Source organism: Monodon monoceros, unplaced genomic scaffold (genome assembly GCF_005190385.1).
Source record: "Monodon monoceros isolate NGI ecotype Baffin Bay Population unplaced genomic scaffold, NGI_Narwhal_1 Contig4172_ctg1, whole genome shotgun sequence".
Classification (NCBI taxonomy): Eukaryota; Metazoa; Chordata; class Mammalia; order Artiodactyla; family Monodontidae; genus Monodon; species Monodon monoceros.
This window is the reverse complement of record NW_021700072.1, coordinates 1-24275: the sequence shown is the minus strand read 5'-3', so window position 1 is coordinate 24275 and position 24275 is coordinate 1. Positions and strand designations below refer to the sequence as shown.

The 24275-nt window shown below is 52.2% G+C and overlaps 1 protein-coding gene across 1 annotated transcript in view; it reads right to left on the bottom strand.

Annotated features, from left to right (window-relative positions):
• Positions 1 to 23785, bottom strand: part of LOC114884191 (plexin-A4) — a gene marked incomplete at its 5' end in the record, with an annotated part of 35030 nt that extends 11245 nt beyond the window's left edge. The window contains 9 exons of the mRNA XM_029203029.1: positions 4742 to 4884; positions 7663 to 7897; positions 8590 to 8736; positions 9394 to 9633; positions 10171 to 10264; positions 12735 to 12899; positions 14160 to 14296; positions 19431 to 19548; positions 23634 to 23785. Coding sequence (XP_029058862.1) covers positions 4742 to 4884; positions 7663 to 7897; positions 8590 to 8736; positions 9394 to 9633; positions 10171 to 10264; positions 12735 to 12899; positions 14160 to 14296; positions 19431 to 19548; positions 23634 to 23785 — 1431 coding nt within the window. The remainder of the gene's footprint in view (positions 1 to 4741; positions 4885 to 7662; positions 7898 to 8589; positions 8737 to 9393; positions 9634 to 10170; positions 10265 to 12734; positions 12900 to 14159; positions 14297 to 19430; positions 19549 to 23633) is intronic.
• Positions 23786 to 24275: the final 490 nt, after the last annotated feature.

Sequence of the window (24275 nt, the reverse complement as noted above, 5' to 3'; positions counted from 1 at the left end):
CTACCTGCAGGGAAAGAGCATCCCTGTAGCAGCATGGGGTTTGGAATCAGAGAGACTAACAGACTCGTACATGGAGGAAAGCCCTGTCACCTCCGGGCTCTATTGCCTCATCTATAAAATGAGAATATGAGTGCCTATGTCATAATGTTTCAAGAACATTAAATGAGATAACGTGTGTAAAGTGCTCGGTGCACACAGAGCGCGCTTAAACAGCAGAAGTTTTATTACCTGCCTCTCCTCCATTGGCTGTTTCCACTGATCCCTCTTGCCCCAGAGTTTCCAAGGTACCTAATGCATTGGCACAGTGTCTGGGTGTGGAAAGTAGGCACTTTCTCCCCCTTTCAGGAAGAGGGGATGGAGGGAGGTAGAGTGTATCTAGAACAGTTCCCCTGTGTAACTTGCACCCCTACTCCCTAAGCAGACGGCACCCTGAAACAAGACTTTCTTTATTCACCAGACGGTTCGATAATTTAGTTGAAGTCTGCGAGTATAAAACTGGATAGTAAATTTTCACTGTAACCCAATAGGTTAGAGTTTAGGAGGCAATGATATAGGTGGAAAATGAGGTGTGTGGTTACTGTTTGCTCTCTGTCTTTGAAGGACTGGTGTGTGATCAGTGCCTGGGCAACCCCTCACCCAAATGCCCGGACTGCACCAGACGGTCACAGAAGAGAGGCCTGGTAGCCTAACCTCCAGGACAGCCTAGAGCCAGAGGACCCCATCTTCTTCACACGCACCTACCATGCCCATCCCAGTGCCTGAAAAGGTGCAAACCCTGCTTTAGATTAGTCAATGGCTTCCCTAGGAATGTTTCCAAACCCGGAAAACCAATAGAGAGAAACTATTCCAGTGGCAGGGAGAGGTTGGAAACACATAAGAAGAGAACCATCCACACAAGATCTCTGGATCTTACAAAGAAGGCTGGATCTCACATAGCCCCAAGCTAATGTGGAACAGTAAAAGTTGATTTCTGTCTGTAAGAAATTAATTAATGAGTTCAATGGAAATGAAAAAGTCTTATATTCTAGGTATATGCCCCAAAAGATGGAAGCAGGAGCTCAAACAGATATCTGTACGCCCATGTTCATAGCTGCATTGTCACACTAGCCAAAAGGTGGAAGCGGCCCAAGTATCTGCAGACAGATGAACGGATGAATAAAATGTGGTCTCTACACACAATGGGCTATTATTCGGTCTTAAAAGGAAAGAAATTCTGTCACGTGGTACAACAAGGATGAACCTTGAAAACATTTTACTAAGTGAAGTAAACCAGTCACAAAGGTCCAAATACTGTATGATTCCACCTATACGAGGTACCCAGATTAGCCAAGTTCATAGACACAGAAAGTAGAATGGTGGTTGCCAGGGGCTGCAGGGGAGGGGGAGTGGGGAGTTACTGTTCAATGGGTACAGAGTTTCAGCTGGGGAAGATGAAAAAGTTCTGGAGATAGACTGTAGTGACGGACAGTAATGTGAGTGAACTGAAGGCCACTGAACTGTACACTTAAAAACAGCTGAAATGGTAAATTTTATGTTATGTATATTTTACCAGAACTTAAAAAAACCTGTGTGACCTGCTTGATTCAGAGCCCATGCGTGACGATTAGCCGTCTCGTGGTCTCCAACTCAGGGAAATCGGTGAAGCTGGCTGCTAGCCCCATCCTGAGCAGAAGGATGGGACGAGAAAGTCTCCCCTTGTGATAGAGGCAAGGACAAGAGAGAAGCCTCAGGTTTGAGGGGAAATTCTAACGTGCCAGGTGAGGAATCAGGCCACGGTAGGACGTGCTGTGACTTGTAACGGGGCCCATGGGAACGGTCTCGGGCAGACGTGAGGTGTCCACCCAGGGAGCATCCGGGGAGTCACACAGGCTGGTCAGGTAATCATCAGAACCCAGCAGCCCCGATTCTCAGAGGCCTTCTTGGGCAGCCCTTCGAGGGCTGAGCTCATCCCACAGCCCCTGACCGATGGGCGGGGCAGGGGAGTCAGGGACTCCTGGTGGTGCAGATCTGCACGTGCCCTGGTGAGTGTGTGTCCAGCCTGCGGGGTGGGCTGTGTCCCAGTGAAGTGAAGACACTGTGGGTCTCTGGACCGTACGGAACAAGGGCTCCTGAAGCTTTCTGAGCAGGGGTAGGAGTCTGCTGCAGTTCACTCTGCAGCCCCAGAAGCCTCCAGTGAGGGGTGCCTCAGATGCCTGGGAACAAGGCAGGCAGGGTCAGGGCAGCACACAGGGGAGGAGGGAGCTGGCTCCGAGCAGCGCTCTGAGGGCGCCCAGGGCTCCTGTCTTTGGAGCCCAGCTTGCTGGGCAGGGCTCCTGGGCTGCACACCTTGCTGAGGAGTAAGCCTAGGAGCTGGGCAGCAGTTTCTCTCAGAGAACTAGCCCTGGAGGAAAGGCCCTGGGAAGTGCCGCTGGGTGGGGATGCCACCAGCTTTCAGCAAGGGGCCTGGTACAGTTCAGAAAGGCAACGAGAGGGAGTCATTAGGATGCTGGTCTCGGGCAAAGAGGGCTGCTAGAGACAGTGAGGCAGGTCGTGCACTGCACGCGTCCAGGAAGTGCCGCATATGGTCGGTGCCGTCTGGAGCGGTGCCGTGTTCAACCTGCACCCGCCCACAGCATCCTGTGGGGGGATGAGCCCTGGAGCTCCCCTCCGCTGCCCTGGGCAGCCCTTGTGAGTGCACTGCCCTTGGGTGTGTGCTACATCAGTGCCAAGTCAGGCCTGAGAATCTAAACATCTATAGAGATGCAAGGGCAGGTGGGAAAGCCATAAGATAAACGGGATCAAATGAGAAACAAGACCATAGGATAGGACGTGGCATGATTTACAATATGGGCCATAGGACTGGTTGGGAAAGCAGTGTGGAGTGTGTGTGTCCATCAAGAAAACACCTTGTGTGGGAGAAGGCTGTCTCCCAGCCCGCTCCAAAGTATCCGGGCTGCCCTACAGGGATGCCAGCTTGGAAATGGTCTCAGAAAATCTGATTTAAAAGTTAAATGCTTATGGACATATATGCACTACCAAATGTAAAATAGATAGCTAGTGGGAAGCAGCTGCATAGCACAGGGAGATCAGGTCGGTGCTTTGTGACCGCCTAGAAGGGTGGGATAGGGAGGGTGGGAGGGAGATGCAAGAGGGAGGAGATATGGGGATATATGTGTACATATAGCTGATTTACTTTGTTATAGAGCAGAAACTAACACACCATTGTAAAGCAATTATACTCCAATAAAGATGTTTTTAAAAAAAAGGTTAAATGCTTAAAGCAAATCTACTTGGAATTTTGAGCTAATGAAAAAGAGAAAATAACTTTACATACTCATCCTAGTTGAATTCTTATTTTGAGGGGTGTGCGGACGTTCAAACACAACTTGCCTTCCTAGGACTGCCATTTCCACCCTAATTCAGGCAGACACACAGACATTCATTTATTCAAATCATTCAACACTTCCTGCATGCCTACTATGTGCCAAGCACTCTGCTGGAAGCCAGAATTACAAAGATAAATGAGGTATGCACAGTCTACACAAAAATCACACACACACACGCGCACACACACACCCACACACTCTTCATTCCACCATCAAGTTGGAGAAATGTGTGTGGGGGGCCCCAAGGGCCCTGGGGACTTGCTGCATTTCCTGCAGAGGGACACAGCCTCTGCGTCCCCTTGGAGAACCCATGCAGACATTCCCAGGGGGTCAGTACCTGCTTAACTGTGCAACTCCAGAGTGACAGGTCTGTTTCTATGTTACGGACAATATAAATATGGAATCAGTCTTATTTTCCGTGGTGTTTTGGCCAAAGATTTTTGATCCATCCAAATAAGTCTCCAGAGCCACAGGGCATGACACGGACACAGCCCCTCAGAAGTCACGTGCACAGGCTTGTCCTTAGGAATATAGACTCTGGAGTCTCCCTGCTGGACCCAGATCCCTGCCCCACTCCCTCCCAGTTGTGTGGCCTTAGTGTTTTCACCTGTGAAATGGGTGTACCTGCTTCAGAGGGCTCTTGGGAGGTTAAATCAATGCACATGTGTAAAGTACTGAAAACTGGCCCAGGATGTTAGTCAACAGTCAACTCAGGGTAATTATTCCTTACGATGATTATTGTGCCCTGCTTTCCTCATTTATATTTCTCACATTTTTCTGGTATTTATAAGTCATTCAAAATCCCTTTCAGAACAAAGCATAATACGAATATATGCTTAAGCCAGACACTATGCTAGACACTAAGTGGGATAAAGTGTTCACAAGATGAGGTCCCTGCTGGTACAAAGGCAGTGATGTTCTTATCATTCACATTCCCACCTTCGTCCTGAGTGCAGCCCTTATCTTTCCCACATTTATTTACTGAGCACCAACTAAGCGGTGAAATCCCTTATATCGTGGTTTCTTAAACAAGGGTCCGTGAACTTCCTACATCGTTTGCCAGATTTCCCGTTTCTGTGTCTATGGACAGTTTTTCTGAGGAGAGGGTCTTCAGCTTCCATCCAATTCTCAAGGGATTTATGACCCCCTAAGACCCAAAGCCCTACTCCCACCTCTGCTCTGAGTTTCCTTTCCTCCCGAAGGACGGGCTGGCAGCAACGGCGGGGCAAGCTGGCACCACCCCTTGGGCAAGTCTCGTCCCCTCCCTGGCCTCAGCTGACCCTCCTCTGAATGAGGCGGCTGGACTTGGTCACCATTGTCTCTCTCTGCACTAACACCACAATGGGAAAGGACTTGGCCACAGAACTGCTTCTCACCTCGAGGTCCCGGAGGACAGGGTGGTCTTCAATTCCCGGGAACAACACTCGCATAGTGTAGGTTCTGTAGTCCAGGAAGGGAATCCCAGCTCCGTCCAGGTCACTGGTCAACTCGTGGATGTCCGTCTGCAGCTCGGCAAAGGCTGGCACAAAGACAAGCCCGTGAGACTGCTGGATGGGGCCCAAGAGCTACGCCGCCTCGGAACACTCAGAACCCTCTCCCAGGCCCCCGGAGACCCGCACAGTGGACCCGAGTAGCGCAGGAATGAGGAGGAGGGGGATGTTTTATGTAGCTGAGGTGAACGATGTAGGTATGGGAGAAAGATGCAGCACAAGGAAGCTTGTCTTGGGCCAAATCCCTTCCAAAACATGAATGGGGGGCAGGCTGTCCACAGATCTGAGCTGCTGCTGGGGCCAGGAGGGCCTCCCCCTCTGAAGATGAGGGCTTTGGCTTGCAAAATATACTGGGGGTTAGGGGTGATATCGAAGGACAGAGGGAGTGAAGGAGGCGGTTCCAGTGATGGAGAGTCTGTTTCAGATTCTGTGTTTTACAGTGGGTTTCCTTATAGGAGTTAAGAACTATTTCTTCTGAAGTCCCACTTCTTGGCCATGCAGCTTACTGGAGCCATCAAACCACCAAATGGGGCCAGATGAGGGCTCTTGCCCCACTGATATATCCCTTCTGGATAAATATGCAGGGTGTCTCTTTGTCCTTCCTTTCTCAAGGTCATGCTACTCAATGGTGAATTATGATCTGCATATAGGTACCGCTGTCTGCGGAGACAGCCCAGGCCTCCGGCATGGTCACGAAGCCACAAGACCACCCCCCGGCCCCCAAGAAAGTTCCACACACGGACCCACTGTTACACAGCCGTGTGATCACTCTCTGTCCTGGGTACAGCCGTCCACCCTGGGAGGTTGTCAGAGGTAACGTGCTCAGCCCCTCCTTCTCCCATTTTTTCCCTTAGCACACGCAAATGCACATGTACACACATGCACGCGAGCACACGCACGCGCACACACACACACACACACGATGGATTAATGCATGCCTGCAGAGAACAGCCAGTGGGTATCGACTAAACAACACTTCTTTCTATTTACATAGACAAGAATAAGGAAAAACTACTTTGTGGGCTCAGAAGGAATTCACAAGCCCAGTGTAGCTCCAAGGCCCTCGAACAGCCAGCCCTGCACCCAGTGGTCCCTGCCGACGACGTGACCACAACGCGGCCGCCCAGCTGCTGCCGGCAGGACCTCACCACACCCTGCGGTGCTGACCTCCTGCTTGGGGACCCTGGGTCTCCGGGCCTTGAGGATACCAGTAGTTCTGGTTTGACAACGGGGATGGCGCCGGGAGCCCTAGAGAGGCTGCTGCAGACCCCTCCTGTGCTGCTCTCTTTCTGCATCTCTGCTCACACTGACGCGGGGGGACCTTGTCAAGAAAAGTGACTCCGAAGGTAGAGTAACCCTAACACATCTGAGTGGAACCTACACCAATACGTGTGAAAGGGGAGTCAGTGAGCCTTTCTGGCATGTACCGTCACCAAAAACCCTGATGAGAACTCGTGTCGGCTGAGTGAGAAACACACGTGTGTGTGTTTGTGGGAATGCGTGCATGGGCATGAGTGTGAGGGCATGAGTGACCGCCTGAGTGGGCGTCAGCGAGTGTCCGTGGGCATGTGTGCACGCATGTGTGTGTGTGTTTATATATCCAAAGGTCGGGCCTTGGGCGGGGGCCAGGCTGGGCCTCTTCGGAGTCTGTATGTGGCTGAAGGCCTGACTCACCGTCAAGGCTTCGGGAAGTCGCCTTCCCTGGACCCAGGCTGCCCTTTCAGCGTTCAAGAGCCAGCTCGGGGCGCCTCTGGAAAACACTTTCAAGGCGAATCCTACGTGTCCTTTGCTCTATCATCTCTCTTCCCACCCACGTGAGACAGCCTCTCCCGAGCTAGAAGCCAAGGCCCTCCTCTGGTGTCCCCGAGTCAGGACTCCCTTTGTGACTGCTAATTCCTCCTTCTCTGGAACGTTCCAAGAGGAACCTGGCTTCACACTGCCCCTGCGGCCCCCTCCCAGTTGGGGTGCTCAGCTGGTGGGGAGGAAAAGGAGGGAGCTAGCTTTTTACAGGTCTGCAGCTTTCCTTCAAGTCACTGAGCGTCTCGTCTCCGACATTCAAGGCCTCACGCCTGGCACATAAAAGAGATTCTAATCACTACACCTAATTAGAGGGAAGAGTACATTGCAGAGAAAAAAATTAAGCAGCGTAAATATAGTAAAAGGCAGTAATTAACAGTCCCACAAGGCGGATGCTGTGTTGACAGCTGAGGATGTGGGGAGAGGATGGAAGGGACCCGCTTCCCCATTAGAGAGCCACGGCCTCCCTGGTGGGAACGCCAGAGCCCCAGGTACAGGCTGATTACTCCGCGTATAAATCTACACGAAGAATCAGCTCAGGCCCTCCCAGGGTGACTCACGAGGGACCTCCTGGGGGTGACAAGAGTCTGACTTCTACATTCCTTCTTGGATTTAGTGCAGCTGATTTCACTTCGTGGTGGTGTTGGTAATTTTTTAAAATACAAGCTGTAAAACGCTCTTTCCTCTAAGTCTCGGATCAGCCCTCCAGCCTCACCTTCTGAAAGAAGAGAGCTGAAGACTGCTTGAGTGCGTCATGGCAGGGCACCTCCGGGTCTCCCCCAGAGGAGAGGGCAACTCACCCGGCCGGGATCCTGGGCTGGACACGGCTCTAGTGGGGTCTGAAATGATTCCGGCCTGACTTGAGGTAGAGATTCTGGAGGCGGGAGACCCAGGCCCAGCGCCGCCCGCCGCCCACCGCTGCGAGTGTGTGAGATGCACGCGCTCGCACGCACGCGCACGCACGCGCAGCACGCGCACGCGCTCGCGCCCCGCCCCCTGCCACTCCGGACCTTCCTTGCACTCCAGGGCCACGCGGGACTCCAGGTTGTCCATCTGCATCTGCAACCGCTTCAGCGTGAGGTCGCTCTCCCGGGACTTGCGTTTGTAGGCGATGAGAACGGCCACGATGAAGATGATAAGGAGGCCGCCGGCCACGGCGATGCTAACGATGGCGGGCAGGCTGAGCGGGCTATCTGGGGCAATGTTCACCATCCCCGGGGAGTACTCCATGCCACCGACTCGGGCCTGGGGGGACACGTGGGGGGAGACGGAGCTGGGTGTGGGCACAGAACATCCTAGGCAAGGGTCCCAAGCCACCCGTGAGCTGGTGACCAGGGTTGCGTGAGGGAAATGGCTCCAGGGAGGAGAGTCATTGCTGGCTGTAAAAGCAGACAAGAGGGCACCTGGGGTGGAGGGAGCGGGGGTGAACAGCTCAGCGCAGGCCACCCCCACAACTGGGAAAACCACACATTATATTATTCGGGAGTGAACTCGGTTGTCTTCATGAGGAAACAGCACTCAACTGGGATCTAAAAAAGCCTACGTGCCATCAAAGTCTGGATCCCCGAAGACTCATCCCATTGTGAGGACAGATGACAAAGGCACAGGACGTGATATTATGTCCTGCCCGGGTCAACGATGGTCCTCTCCTGGAAGGGTCTCTTGCCTCTAACAGGTGACATAGCACATCACTGAATGCTGTTTCGCGTTGCCCTTACTGTAGCACCAGCCAGTATGGAAAGAATGACAATACGGAAGAAAGAAGTCTGAAGTGGGAAGAGGAGAAGGAACTGGGAGTGTGGGAGAGCCAGGAGGAAAGTTCAAGAAGGCCAGAATCCCCTCCCAGAAAGCCCTGGTGGCCCAGGATGGAGCTGGACCGCTCACCCCACCGCATCCTTAGTGCCTGCCCATCCAGGGTGGAGTCCCGCCAGCCTCACCATCACTTTGTGCCGGCCTATGAGGTTGGGGGACTCGCAGAGCAGCTGCACATCCGACACTGTGACGGTGCACGGCTTCTCCCCGACCAGCACGGTGTAGTTCAGCTTTACATTGCCCCCAGCCACGGGCGGGATCAGGTTCTTGCCCTGCATGGACAGGAAAGCCCAAGTTCCCACCCCAGAGTCAGGAGCACAGCTACTGGCTGGCTGACATGTCCTCCCACCTGGAGGTCCCATCCTTCTGGGGAGCTGGTGGAGGGGCCACCTTCCCTAATAAGTCCAAAAAATTCACAACACCTATACTACTATTCCCCCTTCCTCAGTGGGAAATCAATAATCAAGGCACTCTTTTCAGCTTGTCCCAACGGCAGCTTCAGAATCCTTGTCAACACAGAGCTGTGATCAGTCACTACCAGTTGCTTCAAATTGTCACATGAGTTAAAATTAATTTTCTATCCATGCTCCAAAGAAGCCCTATAAGGTGGTTTGCAAAGGACTGCACAGGAGGAAGCAGTATGAGCCTTTGACCTCCCAAGTCCTGGACTCAGGGGCCAAAGCTGGGAGTCAGATGGCCAGGGTGGATCCAGCTGCCCTGACCAGGTTTCTGTGGGCCCTAAAGAGAGTGAACCTCTCAATACAAACTCAAAGAGCACATTTACCATAGTCTGGGCTATAACACAACCTCTGCTAGCTAATGACACCTGCCACAAGATCTGGCAGAAGCCCATGACTTGCGGCCTCCTTCTGTGACTTGGAAAGCCTCCCCTTGCATACAGCGGCCTCCTTCCTCCCATCTCACTCTACCTTTAGGATGATGGGTGTGCCGGGCTTGAGCTCCAGGATCCCTGAGGGGCCGAAGGCCTCAAACACAGGATTGGGATAGTAGGTGAAGTTGGTCTTGTTGAGGATTAGCAGGGACTGGACGTTGTCCAGGATGAAGCCAAACTCCTCGGGCCTCTCCGTCAGGTCAGACTGGTGGTCAGGCCCCAGAGCGAGGGCAGGAGCCTGGCAGGTCATCTCAGTAGCGTTCAGAACCTCACAGAGCTGGGGTGGAGCCGGAGAGGGAGGGCTATGTGGCGTGTCTCCGCACACCTGCAGCCCCAGACACCCGCCGGCTCTCCCTCGGTGCCGTCGTACAGCGTGGTGTTGACACGGGACGGTCATGGGTGGATCCCCACAGCTCCAGTGGAGTCAGGACCACACAACCTGGGCACTCAAGGACAAGCTCTGCAGCTGACACCTACCTCTGCCCTGCCCATGGCAGGCACTAGGGTATCTCTAAGCTAAGGAATGGCACTGGGGGTCAGAAGATGGAAGAATAAAGGTCTTCCATCCCTTATTAAGAATAAGAAGCCCCAGAAACCCAGAAGAGATTGCTCCTGCATGCCTGTACCCCAGAGTGTAGAAATGGCCTCATGTCTGCTCCCCCATCCCGCCATCCCAGTGTCCGGGGCGTCACACGCGATGGGTCATCGGTGTCTGGGGTGAGCCTGCCTGAGCCCTGGGAGAGCCCACACCCTTTAGGGCGGCCACGCGCCGAGTGGACAGCCCCCCCGTGAGCCCCACCAGTCCCGGACTCACATTGATGTGCTCCTTCCCTCCGTGCTTGGCACGGATCTGGGGGTTCTGTATGAGGTCCAGGTGAGTCCCCCTCACGGCGATGGGTGTGTTCCCACTGGTGGGGAAGAAAGAAGGAGGCGTGTAAACACAGGGACAGGAATAGCAACAGCGCCTGACGACGACGATGATCTATCAGGCTGCGCCCCAGCGCTGAAGACGGTGATAACCGGCGGGCAGGGTAACGTTCACGGGGACAAGATGACAAGCTGACTGCATAATAATAAGGACAAGCCCTCAGCAGCCGAGGGGAAGTCAGTGATGACCAGATGTCCGCGGCCGTCCTGCACTGAGCTGGTTCGGAGTGCGGACACTGCACGGAGGCTGGGCCTGTAGCACGGCCCTCTTGGCCCCCGAGGCCTCCTGACCTGAGCCAGCTGCTTCTCTGCAGTCTCCCAGCGTCTCTTTCCCTGTCCTCCCCAGTCTCAGGGAATTTTCTTCACCCTGGCCTTGGCCTAAGGGAAGCCTCGCTCCAGACGACCCTCCACCAGACCCTCCAAAGTCTGAGCACAGCCTCCTCCCCCAGGACAATCATACCACACATTTCCACCTTAGAGGCTTCAGTCGGCTGGGACATGGGAAAGGCCAAGGCCCAGCCACTCAGGAACCTCCTGTAAGAATGCAAATCTGAAATGCTCCAGGGCTCTCGCACCCTGGGGAGTCAGCCAAAGGACTGCTAACGCCCAGCGATTAGGAGACTCGCCTTTGGGTAGCTTTTCAATGGAAACCTGGACGCCACTGTCCTATCTTCAGGGCCACTGAGAAGCTGGCATGGGATGGAGGCTAGCTTCCTTGGGGGCTACTCAAAGGAAAGTGATGAATTATGTTATCTGCAATCAGGGGAGTATCACTGAGAAGAATCTATTTAAAACAGGTAAGTGGTTATAAGCTTGTGGGTAAAGAGTCCTTGACAGCCCCATTCATCTCTACCCCTCTATCCATCTGCCCCCCTTTACACGCCATTCCTGCCCTCCCTTCCTCTCGCCCTCCACCGGTCCCCACTGAAGCAAGTCCCCACCCCACGTATGCACATGCAGGAAGATTTCCTCGAAACCCAGAGAGTCTCTCGGCCCCGGCAGTGCTGGCGAATGAGCTTCTGGAGTCCAGCCAGCTCCCGATCTATTCGGTCATCAATTCGACACACGTGTATCGAACGCCCCCATCACCCATCGCCACTCATCAGTAACCCAGGCTGTTGCGAGCAGTGTAAAGCCACGTGTTCTGCAGAGCCCCACCCCATCCCAGACTCCGTTAACTGCAGTGAAACCGCTGGAGCCCCGGCCCCTTCAGAACGCACCTCCAGCCTCCCTCTTGATGTGAGAGTGACTGGGGGCGACTGCCGAGTGCCAGGAGGGACAACACCTCTATTTCTGCGCCAGTGACACGAGGAAGAACTGAATTAAACCAGGCTGTGAACGCCTTCAGGAGCCACAGAGTTTGCCTAAGCACAGGGGGCTGTGCCGACTTCCTGGACTCACCAGGCCCTGGGGGCAAATCCTGGACTAGGTTTTACAGGCTCTCTGTCCCTCTCTGTCTTATATGTATCTGCTTTCAGGTCACGGCTAAAGCTTATAAGGCTTGGGCCTCAGAGACTAACTGCTGAGGACAACCAAGCTGCATCTCCCAAAGGCTGCCTTTTGGTGTTTGGGTGTAAGGCCCGGTGGCAAACTCTTTCTGTAAAGGGCCAGGCAGTAAATATTTTAGGCTCACTGAGGCCACGTGGTCTGTCGCAGTTACTCAGCTCTGCTGCGGTGGTGAGAAAGCAGTAGAGACAAAACATATTTGGATGAGCATGGCCGTGTTCCAATAAAACTTTATTTATGAAAGCAGACGGACAGCCATATTTGGCCCCCCAGCTGGAGTTTGCTGACCCTGGTTTACAAGATTGTTCTCTGGACTGGACTCGTCATTGACCCCCCATCTCAGCTTGTGGTAACCACATCTTCATGCTCTGCCCCCTCTCCTGACCCCAGACATCCTCCAGAGCTGAAGCAGACGGTGGGGAGGGCTGAGGACGGGGGATGTGGGTAGAGGGGGTGAGGAGGGAGGGGAGACGAGCCAGCACCGCACTGGGTATTTGTACCTCACGTAATCCTCTCAGTGTCCCGTGAGGGAGCTGACTGGTGAGAAACCCTGGATCCGGGGAGGTTAACTAATTTAAGGTCACTTGGCTGCTAAGCAGTGGAGCTGGGTTGCACCCACTCCTTCTGAGCCCAAGTCCACTTCCCCCCGAGGCCCCTGATACAGCAGTTTCCCCAACATCAACAGGGGCCTGGCCATCAGGATGCCCTCTGCAGCAACTTCTGGCCTCCTAGTGTGCCCAGCAATCCTCAAATCGGCCCCCAGGGCCGGGTCCTGCTCAGAGTGCTTTTGGTGGAAGGAGGCAGCCCCGCCAGGAAGGTCTGACCTGGGGGGTGCTCTGAACCACCACCCCCAGTTCATCAGTCCCCACAGCAGGACTGGGCCCCAGAACTCCCCTTGGCTTTGGAGGGTCGAGGAGGGAAGCCCAAGGTCAGGGCAGGCCCTACCTGATGATGCTCCACTCGGGCTCAATCCGCACGATGGTAGGATCCTCCATGTACTGGAAGAACAGGTCCTGGTGGATCTTGGCCCTGTCCACCTGCACCATCACCTTCATTTCCAGCACCTCATCTGAGGACGTGGTGTTGCATACGATGTAGGACGGAGAGCGTCTGCGGGAGGGAGATGGGGAGCTGGGCTCCTGGGTGGTGTTGGGCGGGACACTGTGGTCCTGGGTCGGGGCCCTCCCGTGACCCTCCCTGTTCATCAGGCTCGTCAGAGGCAGTGGGGGAGCAGCGCCCCGACACAAAGCCCTGAGAACTACTGACAAAGACTCTCTCCTTGACCAGACTGTAGACGGGCTCCTCTGAGCCCCCTTTTTGACTAGGCTTCTTCCTGAGGCCCGGTCTTTGATTTGCTGACCCCCATTTTTACCAAGAATCCTGCTAACTTAGTTTGGCAAGAAACCCACCCCCCCATATCTGAGTACCCTTGATATCTGATCAAATTCCGCCTCCTTAACCCTTGATGTCTGGTCACCCTGACTGCCTTCAGCAAGAGTCCTGTTAAGTCGGTTTAGCAAGAATCCTCCTAACCTCGTTTCCTCTTAGTAATTTTCCATCCGCTGCCTCCCTTGCTCTGCCCCTTGGCTATAAATCCCCAGCTGTCTGCCGTATCTGGAGTCAAGCCCACTCTCTTTCTCCACTGCGACAGTCCTGACACCTATTGCAATAGTCCTGAGCAAGCTCTTCTTTACCATTTTAACAAGTGTCAGAGCCATTTTTTTCTTGAACGCTCAGGCAAGGCCTGGCCTGGCCTCACTTCAGATCTGTCGCAGCCCTCAGCATAGCTCTCTCCCAGGAAAATCTCTCTCTGCAGAACCTCATGCCAGCGGCGCAGGGAATGTCCCCAACCACACCTCTTCTAGTCCTGCATTAGGGGCACCTCTTGCCTCCCTTCCAACCCTCACCCCCGCCCCAGGTTCCTGGCTCATGGACGGTGTGCTCTCCTGGGACTGGATGGTGGAACCAGGGAAAGGAAAGTCGGCTGCCCCTGGAGGTTCAACCTCAGCCAGCTCTCGGCAGTCCCGGCTGGCTCTGCAGCAGCTGGCCAGGAGCTAACCCAGGGGGAAGGGGCCCTAGATTCCAAACTGTGTCCCGTGGAACCCTAGGGTCCTGCACAGTGGGTGGTATGCGGGCACCAAGGCTAAACGGTGGGCAACGGCATGATGGGCCGTTCCAAGGAAGGGGTGCCTGGCAGGTCCCCGGGCTAAGCCACAGCCAAGTATGCCCAGAAAGTCCTCTCCCAAAGCGAACGGCCACTTTCTCAGGGAGGAGCAGGTACCTCCAGAAGGTTAGCCGGAAGTCTGCTGCCTGTCAGCCCCGCCCACCCTCTGAGCTGCGAACCCTGGAGCCTGCCCTGAGGTGAGTTACCTGTGGAAGAGGCAGGGCTGCTTCCCAAACATCACCACCACGTTGCTGCCTGCGTTCAGGTTGGTGCCCGTGATGGTCACCTGTGTGCCTCCGGACATGGGCCCCCGGCTGGGCTTCAGGTCTGAGAGAGTCAGCGTCTGTGCAGGAAAGGATCTGGCCTGAGGATGCTCCTGGGTAGGACTGAGGCAGCACCCCATTCCCGGATTCCACTCGCCTTCTGGAATCCTTAGTCATGGCGGCCTCCCAGAGAGCAGGCTCAGTTTACCCAGGCCTGTGGGGACTGGCGAGCATGTGCACCTCTACACTAATAACAGTCATAATAATATTAGCTACTACGTAGTGACCTTTTAAGTGACAGACTTTATATTTTATGTGTATCTATAGTGAGATAGACATTTTTTTAAAATCACCCATTCTATTCTACAAGGTAGGCATTATTACCCATCTTAAAGACAAGATTCAGAGATGTTAAGTAAAGTTTCCATGGTCACAGAGCAAAGAAGCGGCCTGAGAACTGACTCCAGAGCTGGAGTTCTCCACCACCTCTCCAGTCTCCAGCGAGGGTCGCTTTCAGGAAGGTAAGCTGCCCCTTCCACAGGCCTCTCCAGAGAGCTGCCCAAAGCACCCAGCGGCCAGAGCAATGAGATGTGTGAGCCCCAGGGAAACCCAGGAGGAGAAGCAAAGGAGGGTCAGTGGATTGAGTGAAGAGTCAGATTGGGGGTGGGGGTGGGGGTGGGGGAGGATCTGTGAGTTGAGGATTTGGAGTCTCAGTTTGTTCTTTCATTAGCATTTTAATGGAAAAAACTTTCCTAAGTCCCAGGTGAGAAGCCTGTATCTGCATTTAAATGAAGATTTCTCTCCTCTCTTACTCCCTTAAAGAATTCTGCACCAAAAGTTGAACCCACTCAGCTCCTCGGAGCGGGCAGGCAACCTCCTCTCCGAGAGGCCTCGATCGATGGATAACACTAGGGGAGGAGAAGAGAAGCCCCAGCGAAGCCTGCAGCCCCAAGGCCTGGCACGTGTGCGCCCCGGTCCCCGCACAGGGCACACGTGTCGGGACACGCAGGGACCCACGGGAACACAGGCGGACCTCTGCGCCCAGCATCCGCTCAGCGCAGGCTCGCTCGCGGGGCCCGCCCACCTGGTCCCTGCAGATCCCAAACCTGGAAGCCCCGTGACACCCACCAAGCCAAGCCGAGGAACGGCTTATGCTGGCTCTGGCTCAACCCGAGACCCGTGCTAGGGTGGGGGATGAGACTGCTGCAAGAGCCTTCCTTTCTCAGCTTTGCCTACACCGTGCTGTGTGACTCAGCACAAGTCACTTACCCTTTCTGATCTCAAAGAATCAAAAAGTGGTCCTCTCAGAGGTGCCTGACTGTTTTCTGGTTCTAACTTCCCACAGATGGTGCCTCCGCCCCACTGTCTGTAAAGGGAGAGCTTTCAGACCTGGCTCCTGCTGACCCCCCCGGAGAGGAAAGGGAAAGTGAGGGAGTTACTTAAGGGGTAAGGGGCAACGTGGAAAGGAGAACAAGCTCCCTGGCAGCCTAGGGGTGAGGGTCCTGGAAGGAGTACAAGTGAGGAACCCTGATGGGTTTGCAGTGGCCCTCCTGTGTGGGGCTGGCTGGGTGCTGAGTTACTCTGGGGTTGGGGAGAGGATGATATGGAGACATGTTTTAAAGTTGGGAGAACCTATTCATTATTCAAGGTTTGCTTCATAACTATTTTCCAGCGGGTCTGCGTGGGAAATCAGATGTGGCGTTATTTGCCATCTCTTCCCTTGGCTCCCTCCCTGGATGGAGGCAAAGGGGGGAAAAGTGTTGCCTCTACAGAGATCTCCAGGGATAGAGCTGGCAACAGCCCAAGAGTGCTGATCTGCGGTCTATGGGCCTTGGTGTCAGGGCTTTGGGTGAATAAACCCACACATCAGAGCCTGGCCCGATTTGTGGAGGGAAACTGAGGCAGACCCAAACCTCGGCACTGGGAGGGGCTCCCCAGCATCCCCAGGCCCTGAGAGGCACCCCTGAAAAGGGGCTCGCCAGGGGCTTCCATGGGGGTCCCAAGAGTGCCACCTGCCAGCTGCCCAGCAGGGTGGGAAGGCAGTGAAGGCTCGGAGGTGTTGTGGGTGGGCGTGTGACAGAGGGGCATTCTGTCCTTCCTGCCTCCCTGGTATGACTCACGGGGGACCTCTGCCCCTCATTCCCACCCTGAACCCCTCGGAGCTCTGTTGTCGGCAGTGAGGGGGGGTGGCTCAGTGACCAGGTCCTTAATGCAAACTGGGGTCTGGGAGGAGACTGGGGTCCGTGGCACCATTCCTCCCCCCGCAGCTCTTCCCAAGCGGGTGTGTATTGCCAGGATAGTGCCTCCAATAGAAAAGTGAGCACGAGTCTGAGTCCCAGGGACCCACTGGACCAATGCATTTTCGCCTTGTGGCAACAACTCGCACCTTCCCTGCTCTTCTGCTCCGATTTCCCCTCGTCCCCGTCAACCCCCCGCTCCCACTCCCTTCTGCTCCCCTCTTCTGGTGCCCCTCCATGTCACACCTTATGCCGGGAACAGCCTTCCGCTACTCGAGATCCATATGGAAAACTGTATTCTGCCTTAGACAGGTCCTGCCTTTCCTTCTGGCTCCTTCCATGAAGCCTTCCCTTAATACCTTACATCCAACCACATCCTGCTCCCAGGGTAGAAACACTCATGCAGGCAAGACCTTCCCTGAGAGCAGAAGGGGCTTTTGGTTGTCTACCACATAGATGTGTTATATGAATTAAGCCCAAGAGCAGGTATCACAGAAGAAGGAGCAGCTGAAGAGGGAGACAGAGAAGGGAAGGGAGTCAGGCCACTCGAAGGCTTGAGGAAGGATTGGATAGGCAGGGCAGAACAGACCAAGGAACCTGGACAAGTCGAGAGGCAGTGGGCACCCTGGGCTCTTCTTGAGCTGGGGGCTGACATGATGAAAATGGTATCCCCCAGTGTGGCTGGACTAGAATGGGTTCAGACCAACGGCAGGGATTTAAGGGGGCCACTGCAGTAGCAAAGGGAATGGGAAAAGTAAGACTCCAGGACATGGTGATAGAGGGATTGACATCAGGCATTAGGGGAAGCCGAGCCACAGGCCACCAAGATGGTGGGTCCGGTGACAGGCCACTGACAGAAATGGGCAAGGGAGGGGGACACGCTGTTTATGGGAGCTGACAGCTCGGGTGGGCCATGGGAGGTGATGGCAGGACATCCAGGGGGCGGTGGCCTTTGAATTAGTCACAAAGGTAAGAAGCCTGGCTGGAGACACAGCAGAGACAGCTGAGGCCCAAAGGAAACGTCAGCTTAATGAAGTAGCGGCCGTTCCTGGTAGCGTTCACTTTGTCACCGCCAAGAGACCACAGGATAAAAACTGTTCCAGGTAACTGACTGGCCAAGGAAGTCCAGTGCTTGCTTTGGCCATGCAGCGGTGTCCTCCCTTTTACCACAGCTGCCAGGTAATTTCAGAGCCAGATTTCATGCCAAACTTTCGTATGCCACGCCACACCTCTCAACTGCTTGGGGAGCGCTGTCCGTGTCTCTACCCACCTCAGTCTCTCTCTCCCTCTCGTTATCTCAACTCTGCTGGAATAACAATGTCTGTGTATATAAATATATATATGATATACTATATATATATATACATTTATGTAAATATATATACATTCATCACTAGTTGTCTTAAAGTATATTGGGTTTAACTTGGAAATTCCTTCAAACCCTTTCCGAAGAAGGTGGGAGTACAAATGCTAAACGAATAGGTAAAACTATACACATCCACTAAATCCATGACATGTGTGTGTTCCTCTAAGTGAGCTCCTGTGTGGGTTTAGTGACAGCCATATTTATAAGGTTGGTTAGCTTTCAAAGAGTGGAGAGGGAGCATTGCAGAGGTCAGGACCCAGGCAGAGAGGGGCATCTGAGGCACATCCCTCCCAGGTTCACCGCCAACCACTGCCCCCGCCCAGTCACATCGTGTGCAAGTCCTTCATCTCCTCTGTCCTTCTGGACTGTGGGCCTCCTGGGGCAGGGGCTGCATGGGGTCTGACTCATCACTGTCACACCTGCAAGCCAGGCCCATCAAGCTATATTATAAAATGCAACCAATTGAGCAAGTATTTATCAAATAACCTAGGGAGAGGTATTGTGCAAGGTGATACGTGGTTGTCAGTTAAAGGGAGGAAGAAGAAAGAGAAGGAAGGCAGATGAAAGAAGAGGGAGGAAGGAAGGAAGGAAGGAGAAAAATGGGCTTCTATGACATATTTCCGGGCATTTGACCCCCAGTCATAAAATCCATCATTTCAGGTTTCCAGCTTCCAAAAGCAGCTCAGAATCATGAGGAAATGATCTCATCACATCTGGCATTAACCCGAGAAGTTAACTGGATGGTAAAACAGTTTTGGCAATGATGTGATGTATGTAGCAGGGGATGTGCTCATGTCTCCAGCATCCCTGTCGTCACAAGGCAGGGAGGTTCCCAAGTCCCCCTGCTCACAGAACCCCTCACCAGGGCTGGTCCGGTACCCTTTTCAGGGGCCAGGGAGGGTCCAGGCTGGAGGGAATGTGAGGGCAGGGGTGAGATCTGCAGAGAGGCCTTGGGGTGGGGAGGGAAATGTGGGGAAGGGTGTTGGGGCGAGAGGGAGTAAGATAGGCATAGGACGATGGTGAGTGAGGAAGGTGGGATGACTGGGGATAATGGGATGGAAGTGGTGGGGTGCCAGCACACAGGCAAAGGGCAGGGCACAGCAGTCATGGTGGCAGTCACAGAAATCGTAAAGGCAGTGACACTAGAGGTGATAAATCTATTTTATCTAATTTTCATAGTAATACCGTGGGATAGATGCTTAGTATTATCATCCCCATTTTACAAATGGAGACACTGAAGCACAGAAAATTAAACAACTAGCCCAAGTCCACCCAGTTAATAAGAGGCAGAGCCAGGGCTCAAATCCCAGGAGTCCCCATGCACAGCCCACACTCTCACCCACCGTGTCACGCTGACACTCGGCCAGAAGGGGACATTGGGGCCTGAGAGCCAAAGCAACTTCCCTGGAGCTGCAGCCCAGCCCAGCCCAGCCTAGCCAGGATGTGAATCCAGGTCTTCCCGACTTCCAAGGCTGTGCTCTCAAGCGCTGCAGGACGGGACTCCCACGACTTTGGCCTGGGTTTGCCCACAGAGGTCTAGAAGGGCTCAGCAATCATGGCAAAGAGGTCTGTGGCCTGTGCCTGGCCAGGCCGTTGGTGGCCGGGACTCACCATGAAGTAATAGAGCTGCGACGACCTGGCCATGAACTCGGGCCGACACACAGCCACACAGATCTCCACGAAGCCGGCGTGCTGGCTGGGCTTGGCCTCCCCCATCTCACACACGATCCTGCAGGGTGGAGAGGACAGACCCCCATGGGTCACAGGAGGGTCACAGGTCTCCCTGCCGTGACCCCTGGGCCCTACACCTACCCAGGCCTCCTTCTCTGTAGTAAGATCTCAGGGGTGGGCAGGGAAGGAGGAGGTGAAAGATACCTGATTCCTCCCTTCGGGGGCTCCTCCCTGGTTCTCAGGAAATGAGGAAGTGTGACCTACAGAGGTCTCCTTAGAGGCTCTCAGTAAACTGTGACTTACCCAAGGGCACACAGCCATCAGACAGGGACCTCGGAGCAGGGACCTAAGGTTTGCAGGTCCTCGCCTAGGAGCTCTTTGCTCCCAAGGCATGGACTGCCCCAGGCAGTGCTTTCTGCTCCCAGCCCCAGCCAGGGGCCTGGCAGGGGAGGGGCTTTTCATGCCGGGGGGGAGGGTCATAAATTCTCCCCTTTAAAAAAATTTTTATTGTTTCACTTACAAAATTGGTTCATACCCTTTGAAAGCGAGACAGTATCAAAATGTGACAGTAAAATAAAGTGTGCCTTTCGTCACTAATCTCTCAAAACCTTGGTGTATAAATCCTTGCAGACCTTTCTCTAGACCTATGCAAATATATAATATATATAATCTCCATTTTATAAATGAAGAACTGAGGCACGGAAAAGTTTGGCAACTTGCCCAAATATATAGATTTGCCCATATATCCACACGTGTGTATATATATTTATGTCTGATATTATGCACGCATATAAACATAAATGTGTATATATACACATGTACAATCATATACAAACGTGCATATGTAAAGAAACATATACATGATCTTAAAAATAAAAGTGGAACTTAACCACCCATTATTTTTAACCCCTGCCTTTTCACTCAACAAAACAGCACGGACTTTCCCTCATGTCACAGTACACACGGCTCCGCTTTCTTCTTTTAACAGCTTCATGGTATTTCATAAGAGGCCTGTGTCATCATTTATTTAACCAGCCTCCTACTGTTATACATTTAACTTACCCTGATTTTTCTCCTACTCCAAATAACCCCGCAAAAGGAACCAACCTACACACCTCCTTAAGCATTGCATATTTATTAAAATAGATTTCTGAGAAGGACTATTTGTGGGTTTTTTTTTTTTTTTTTTTTTTGCGGTACGCGGGCCTCTCACTGTTGTGGCCTCTCCCGTTTGCGGGGCACAGGCTCCAGACGCGCAGGCTCAGCGGCCATGGCTCACGGGCCCAGCCGCTCCGCGGCATGTGGGATCTTCCCGGACCGGGGCACGAACCCGTGTCCCCTGCACCGGCAGGGGGACTCTCAACCACTGCGCCACCAGGGAAGCCCTTGTGCTTTTAATGTTTGATAGTAGAGGGAAATAATGGTCTGGAAGGACTGTCCCAACTTTTACTTCCATCAACAGCAAGTGAGTGAGATTACTTCACTGTTTGTCCAACACTAGATATTATCAGTCCTTTAAAATTTTTTCTAATATAATAGGGAAAAAAAGATCTCAATTTCATTTTTATTCCCCTGATTACTGGTGAGGTTGCATGTATTGTATGTGTGTGTGTGTGCTTAAATCTTATATAGCCTTCCCTGTGACTTGTCTGATGCCCTCTCTTTATTTCGCTGATGGATTATCTTTTTGTAGGAGCTTCTGAATTAGGAGAATTAACTTTTCTCCATAATAAATATTGAAATTATTTTCTCTCAGTTGATCACTTGTTTTTCAACTTGGTTTATAAAGTCTTTTGCCACTTGAAAGTTTAAAACTATCTGTGTGGTTCAATTGCTCATTTTTTACTTTCTGGCTTCCGGGTTCTGGGTGAGAGTCTAGCAAAAATCTATGCTTTTCTGTTCAGATAACATAATTAATACATGTTCAGTTTTTTTAAAAGTACATAAAAGCACTTGCCATACCTACATTCCACTCCCACCCCAACTGCATCACCCAGAAGTATCCATTGTCAACATATTGGTGTACATGTTTCCAGTCTTGCTTTCCTTTTACAAAATTAATTATAAACTCTGTATTCTGCTTGGTAAGCTGTGTTCTCACTTAATATACCTTGAGTATATGCCTGGTCATGATTCTTCTACATATCACATTTAATGGTTGTGTAGTTTACTGTCCTATGTATAGGCAATAATTTATTAAATTAATTAATTCCCTAGTTTTAGATATACAAATTGCTTCCACATTTTCACTGTTACAAATAAGGCCAAAATAAGCATTCCTGCAAATAAATATTTGTGCATTCTGTTTATTTAGGGAAAGTTCTAGAAGAATTATGCCCAGGCTAAAGATGTTTGACCTGCATTTCCAAACTGCCTTCCAGGAAGGTCGTCCCAATTTACCCTCCCGACATGAATGTATGGATGAGCTATTTCTTATGCCGCTCATCTGCACTGGGTGGGCATTAACTTTGAAAAATTGTTCCCCATTTTATTGGTTACTACTGATGTTAAACATTTTTTAATATGACTTTAGTTCTTTGTCTGTCCTGTGAATTGCACATTCATGCTCTTTGCTAATTTTGTGATAGTTGCCTTTTACCTATATCTTTTATCTAACCTCTTTAAATGTTAAGAAAAAGCATACTGTAACAGGCCATAACAATACTCTCAGTTTATCATTCATATTTTTACTTCGCACACAGGGTTTTCGGTGCACAAGTTTTGTCTTACATACTCAAATCTAATCTTTTCCTTTATAATTTTTTCTTTTGCAGTTATACCTGGAACACCTTCCCTTTCTTGAAATCAAATAAATTCTCACCTGCATTTTCTTCTAACCCTTTCACATTTTCATTTTTTACCCTTAACTCTTTAATCCACCTGGAATTTACCTTGGTGTATAATGGGAAATAAGAATCTGATATGGTACTTTTACCAGGGGGTGAAACTGTACCACTTATTGAATGAGCTTTGCTTTCCTTGCTGATTTGAAATGTCATCTTTATCACATACTAAATTTTTATGTATCAAGATTCTTTTTCTGGTGTTCTATCTTATTAAGTATCACGATACTTAATCATGTGGCTTTATGATATTTTTTATATCTGGCTATACAAGTCCAGAGTAGGGCGTTTTAAAGTTCCCCAAATCACAGTATATCCGTAGCAGCCTGCTTTGGTTTTATTCTAGGAAGGACAAAAAGTTGAAGGAGCCACAGAAAGGTCTTTGGGTAAGTAAGTGATGATGGACCAGCATGGGTCCTACCAAGCCTGGAGCCTTCAATCATCTTATCTACTATGAGTGTTCTGGGAAGAACCGGACGGAAATCAAGGAGGAATTGAGGACGGCAGGACTGATGGTTCCAGAATCACAAAATCTGGGTAAGACTCAACCAGCACAAGCATAAACGCACTCACCTACCTATGCACATGGGGACAAGTGGCAAGGTTTCACTCTGGGAGGGGCAGCAAAGAGGGTGTAGAATATAAGATTCTATTGCGCTGGTGCATATTTATTCCATGCTTGTGTTTGCTGGGCTGGAAAATTGTATTTACTTATTTACAAGGCAATACATGACTCACAAACCTTCCCTGCCACATAGGTTAGAGGTCAAGGTCACTCGTTGAATGGCCCTCTCCGTGGACCAGCAGACTTTGCTGGAGAAAAACAACCCAAGTCCCCACAGGCCTGAGAGTGGGTGCGAAGGTTCATTCTCAGCCTCCACAGAGGGGAACATGGGATTAGCTTCTTCTGTAACCGGGAGAGGACAGGAGCGGGGAGTTAGGGACAGCGGAGGCAGCTAGGGCAAGGAGCTGAACTCACACTTCTGCGGATTTTGATTTTGCTTTGTCTTGTTCCTACTCAACCTCACACCTCAAGGAGGTAATGATCACTTTCCCCTTTTCTCCCAGCCATCTCCCCTTCCCCTTTCTGGACTTCCCCCAATATGGCAGCTAGCTAGTTCGGGGGCTGGGGAGTTGTAGGAGTCCCCCACACCCTAGAATGTGAGGGACATTCTCCTTTTCTGTCCATAAGTTCTAAGACCATCTACTGTTGATCGGGGAAGGTAAGTCAACATCAACCGTCTATTTATATGGACTTCTCTTCCTTGCTCCTCCCATGTCTCGGACGGCCTCCACTTACTGTTCCGCAGGGATGTAGCCATCTACCAAAGGGCTGCACTCCACGCCGGCCACCTTGACATGGGAGGCGATGTCCCGGAATTCCAGGCCCAGGTTCTCCCCTCGGATGGTGACCTTGGTGCCCCCTTCCCGGGGGCCTGTCACTGGGATTATCTAGAAGGAGGAAGCACAGTAATCAGACACCAAGACAGCGCGATCCCCCACTGCTGATGGGGCAAGGGAGGGGCTGCTGCCTCTTTCCTATCTCCATCCCATTCCCTGAGTTGAGTCCAAGTCCACGAGGGCACCCAGGTCTGGGACTGTCAACGGGCAGGAGCTTCTGGTAGAATAGTCTGTGCCTGTGTATGGTTTTAGGAGCAGGGTTCAAAGCCCCTTGTTCCTCTTCGCATTTCACAGAAGAAGAGAGAGGACGTGATCCGCAGTGCTCCTGGGTAATTCACAGAGAATCAGGATTAAGGCCTTCCAGCGCATGCTCGTGTTGATTCCACTCTCAGAGAAAATGAACAAGCCTCCTATCGGCCCACACAGCCCTCCACACGATGGCATCCACCCATCTTTCAAGAGCCTCGTCAGAAGTCACTTCCCCAGCACCAGATGTTCTCTCGGTTTCTCTCCACTGAGATTTCAGGACACTTTCTTTGTG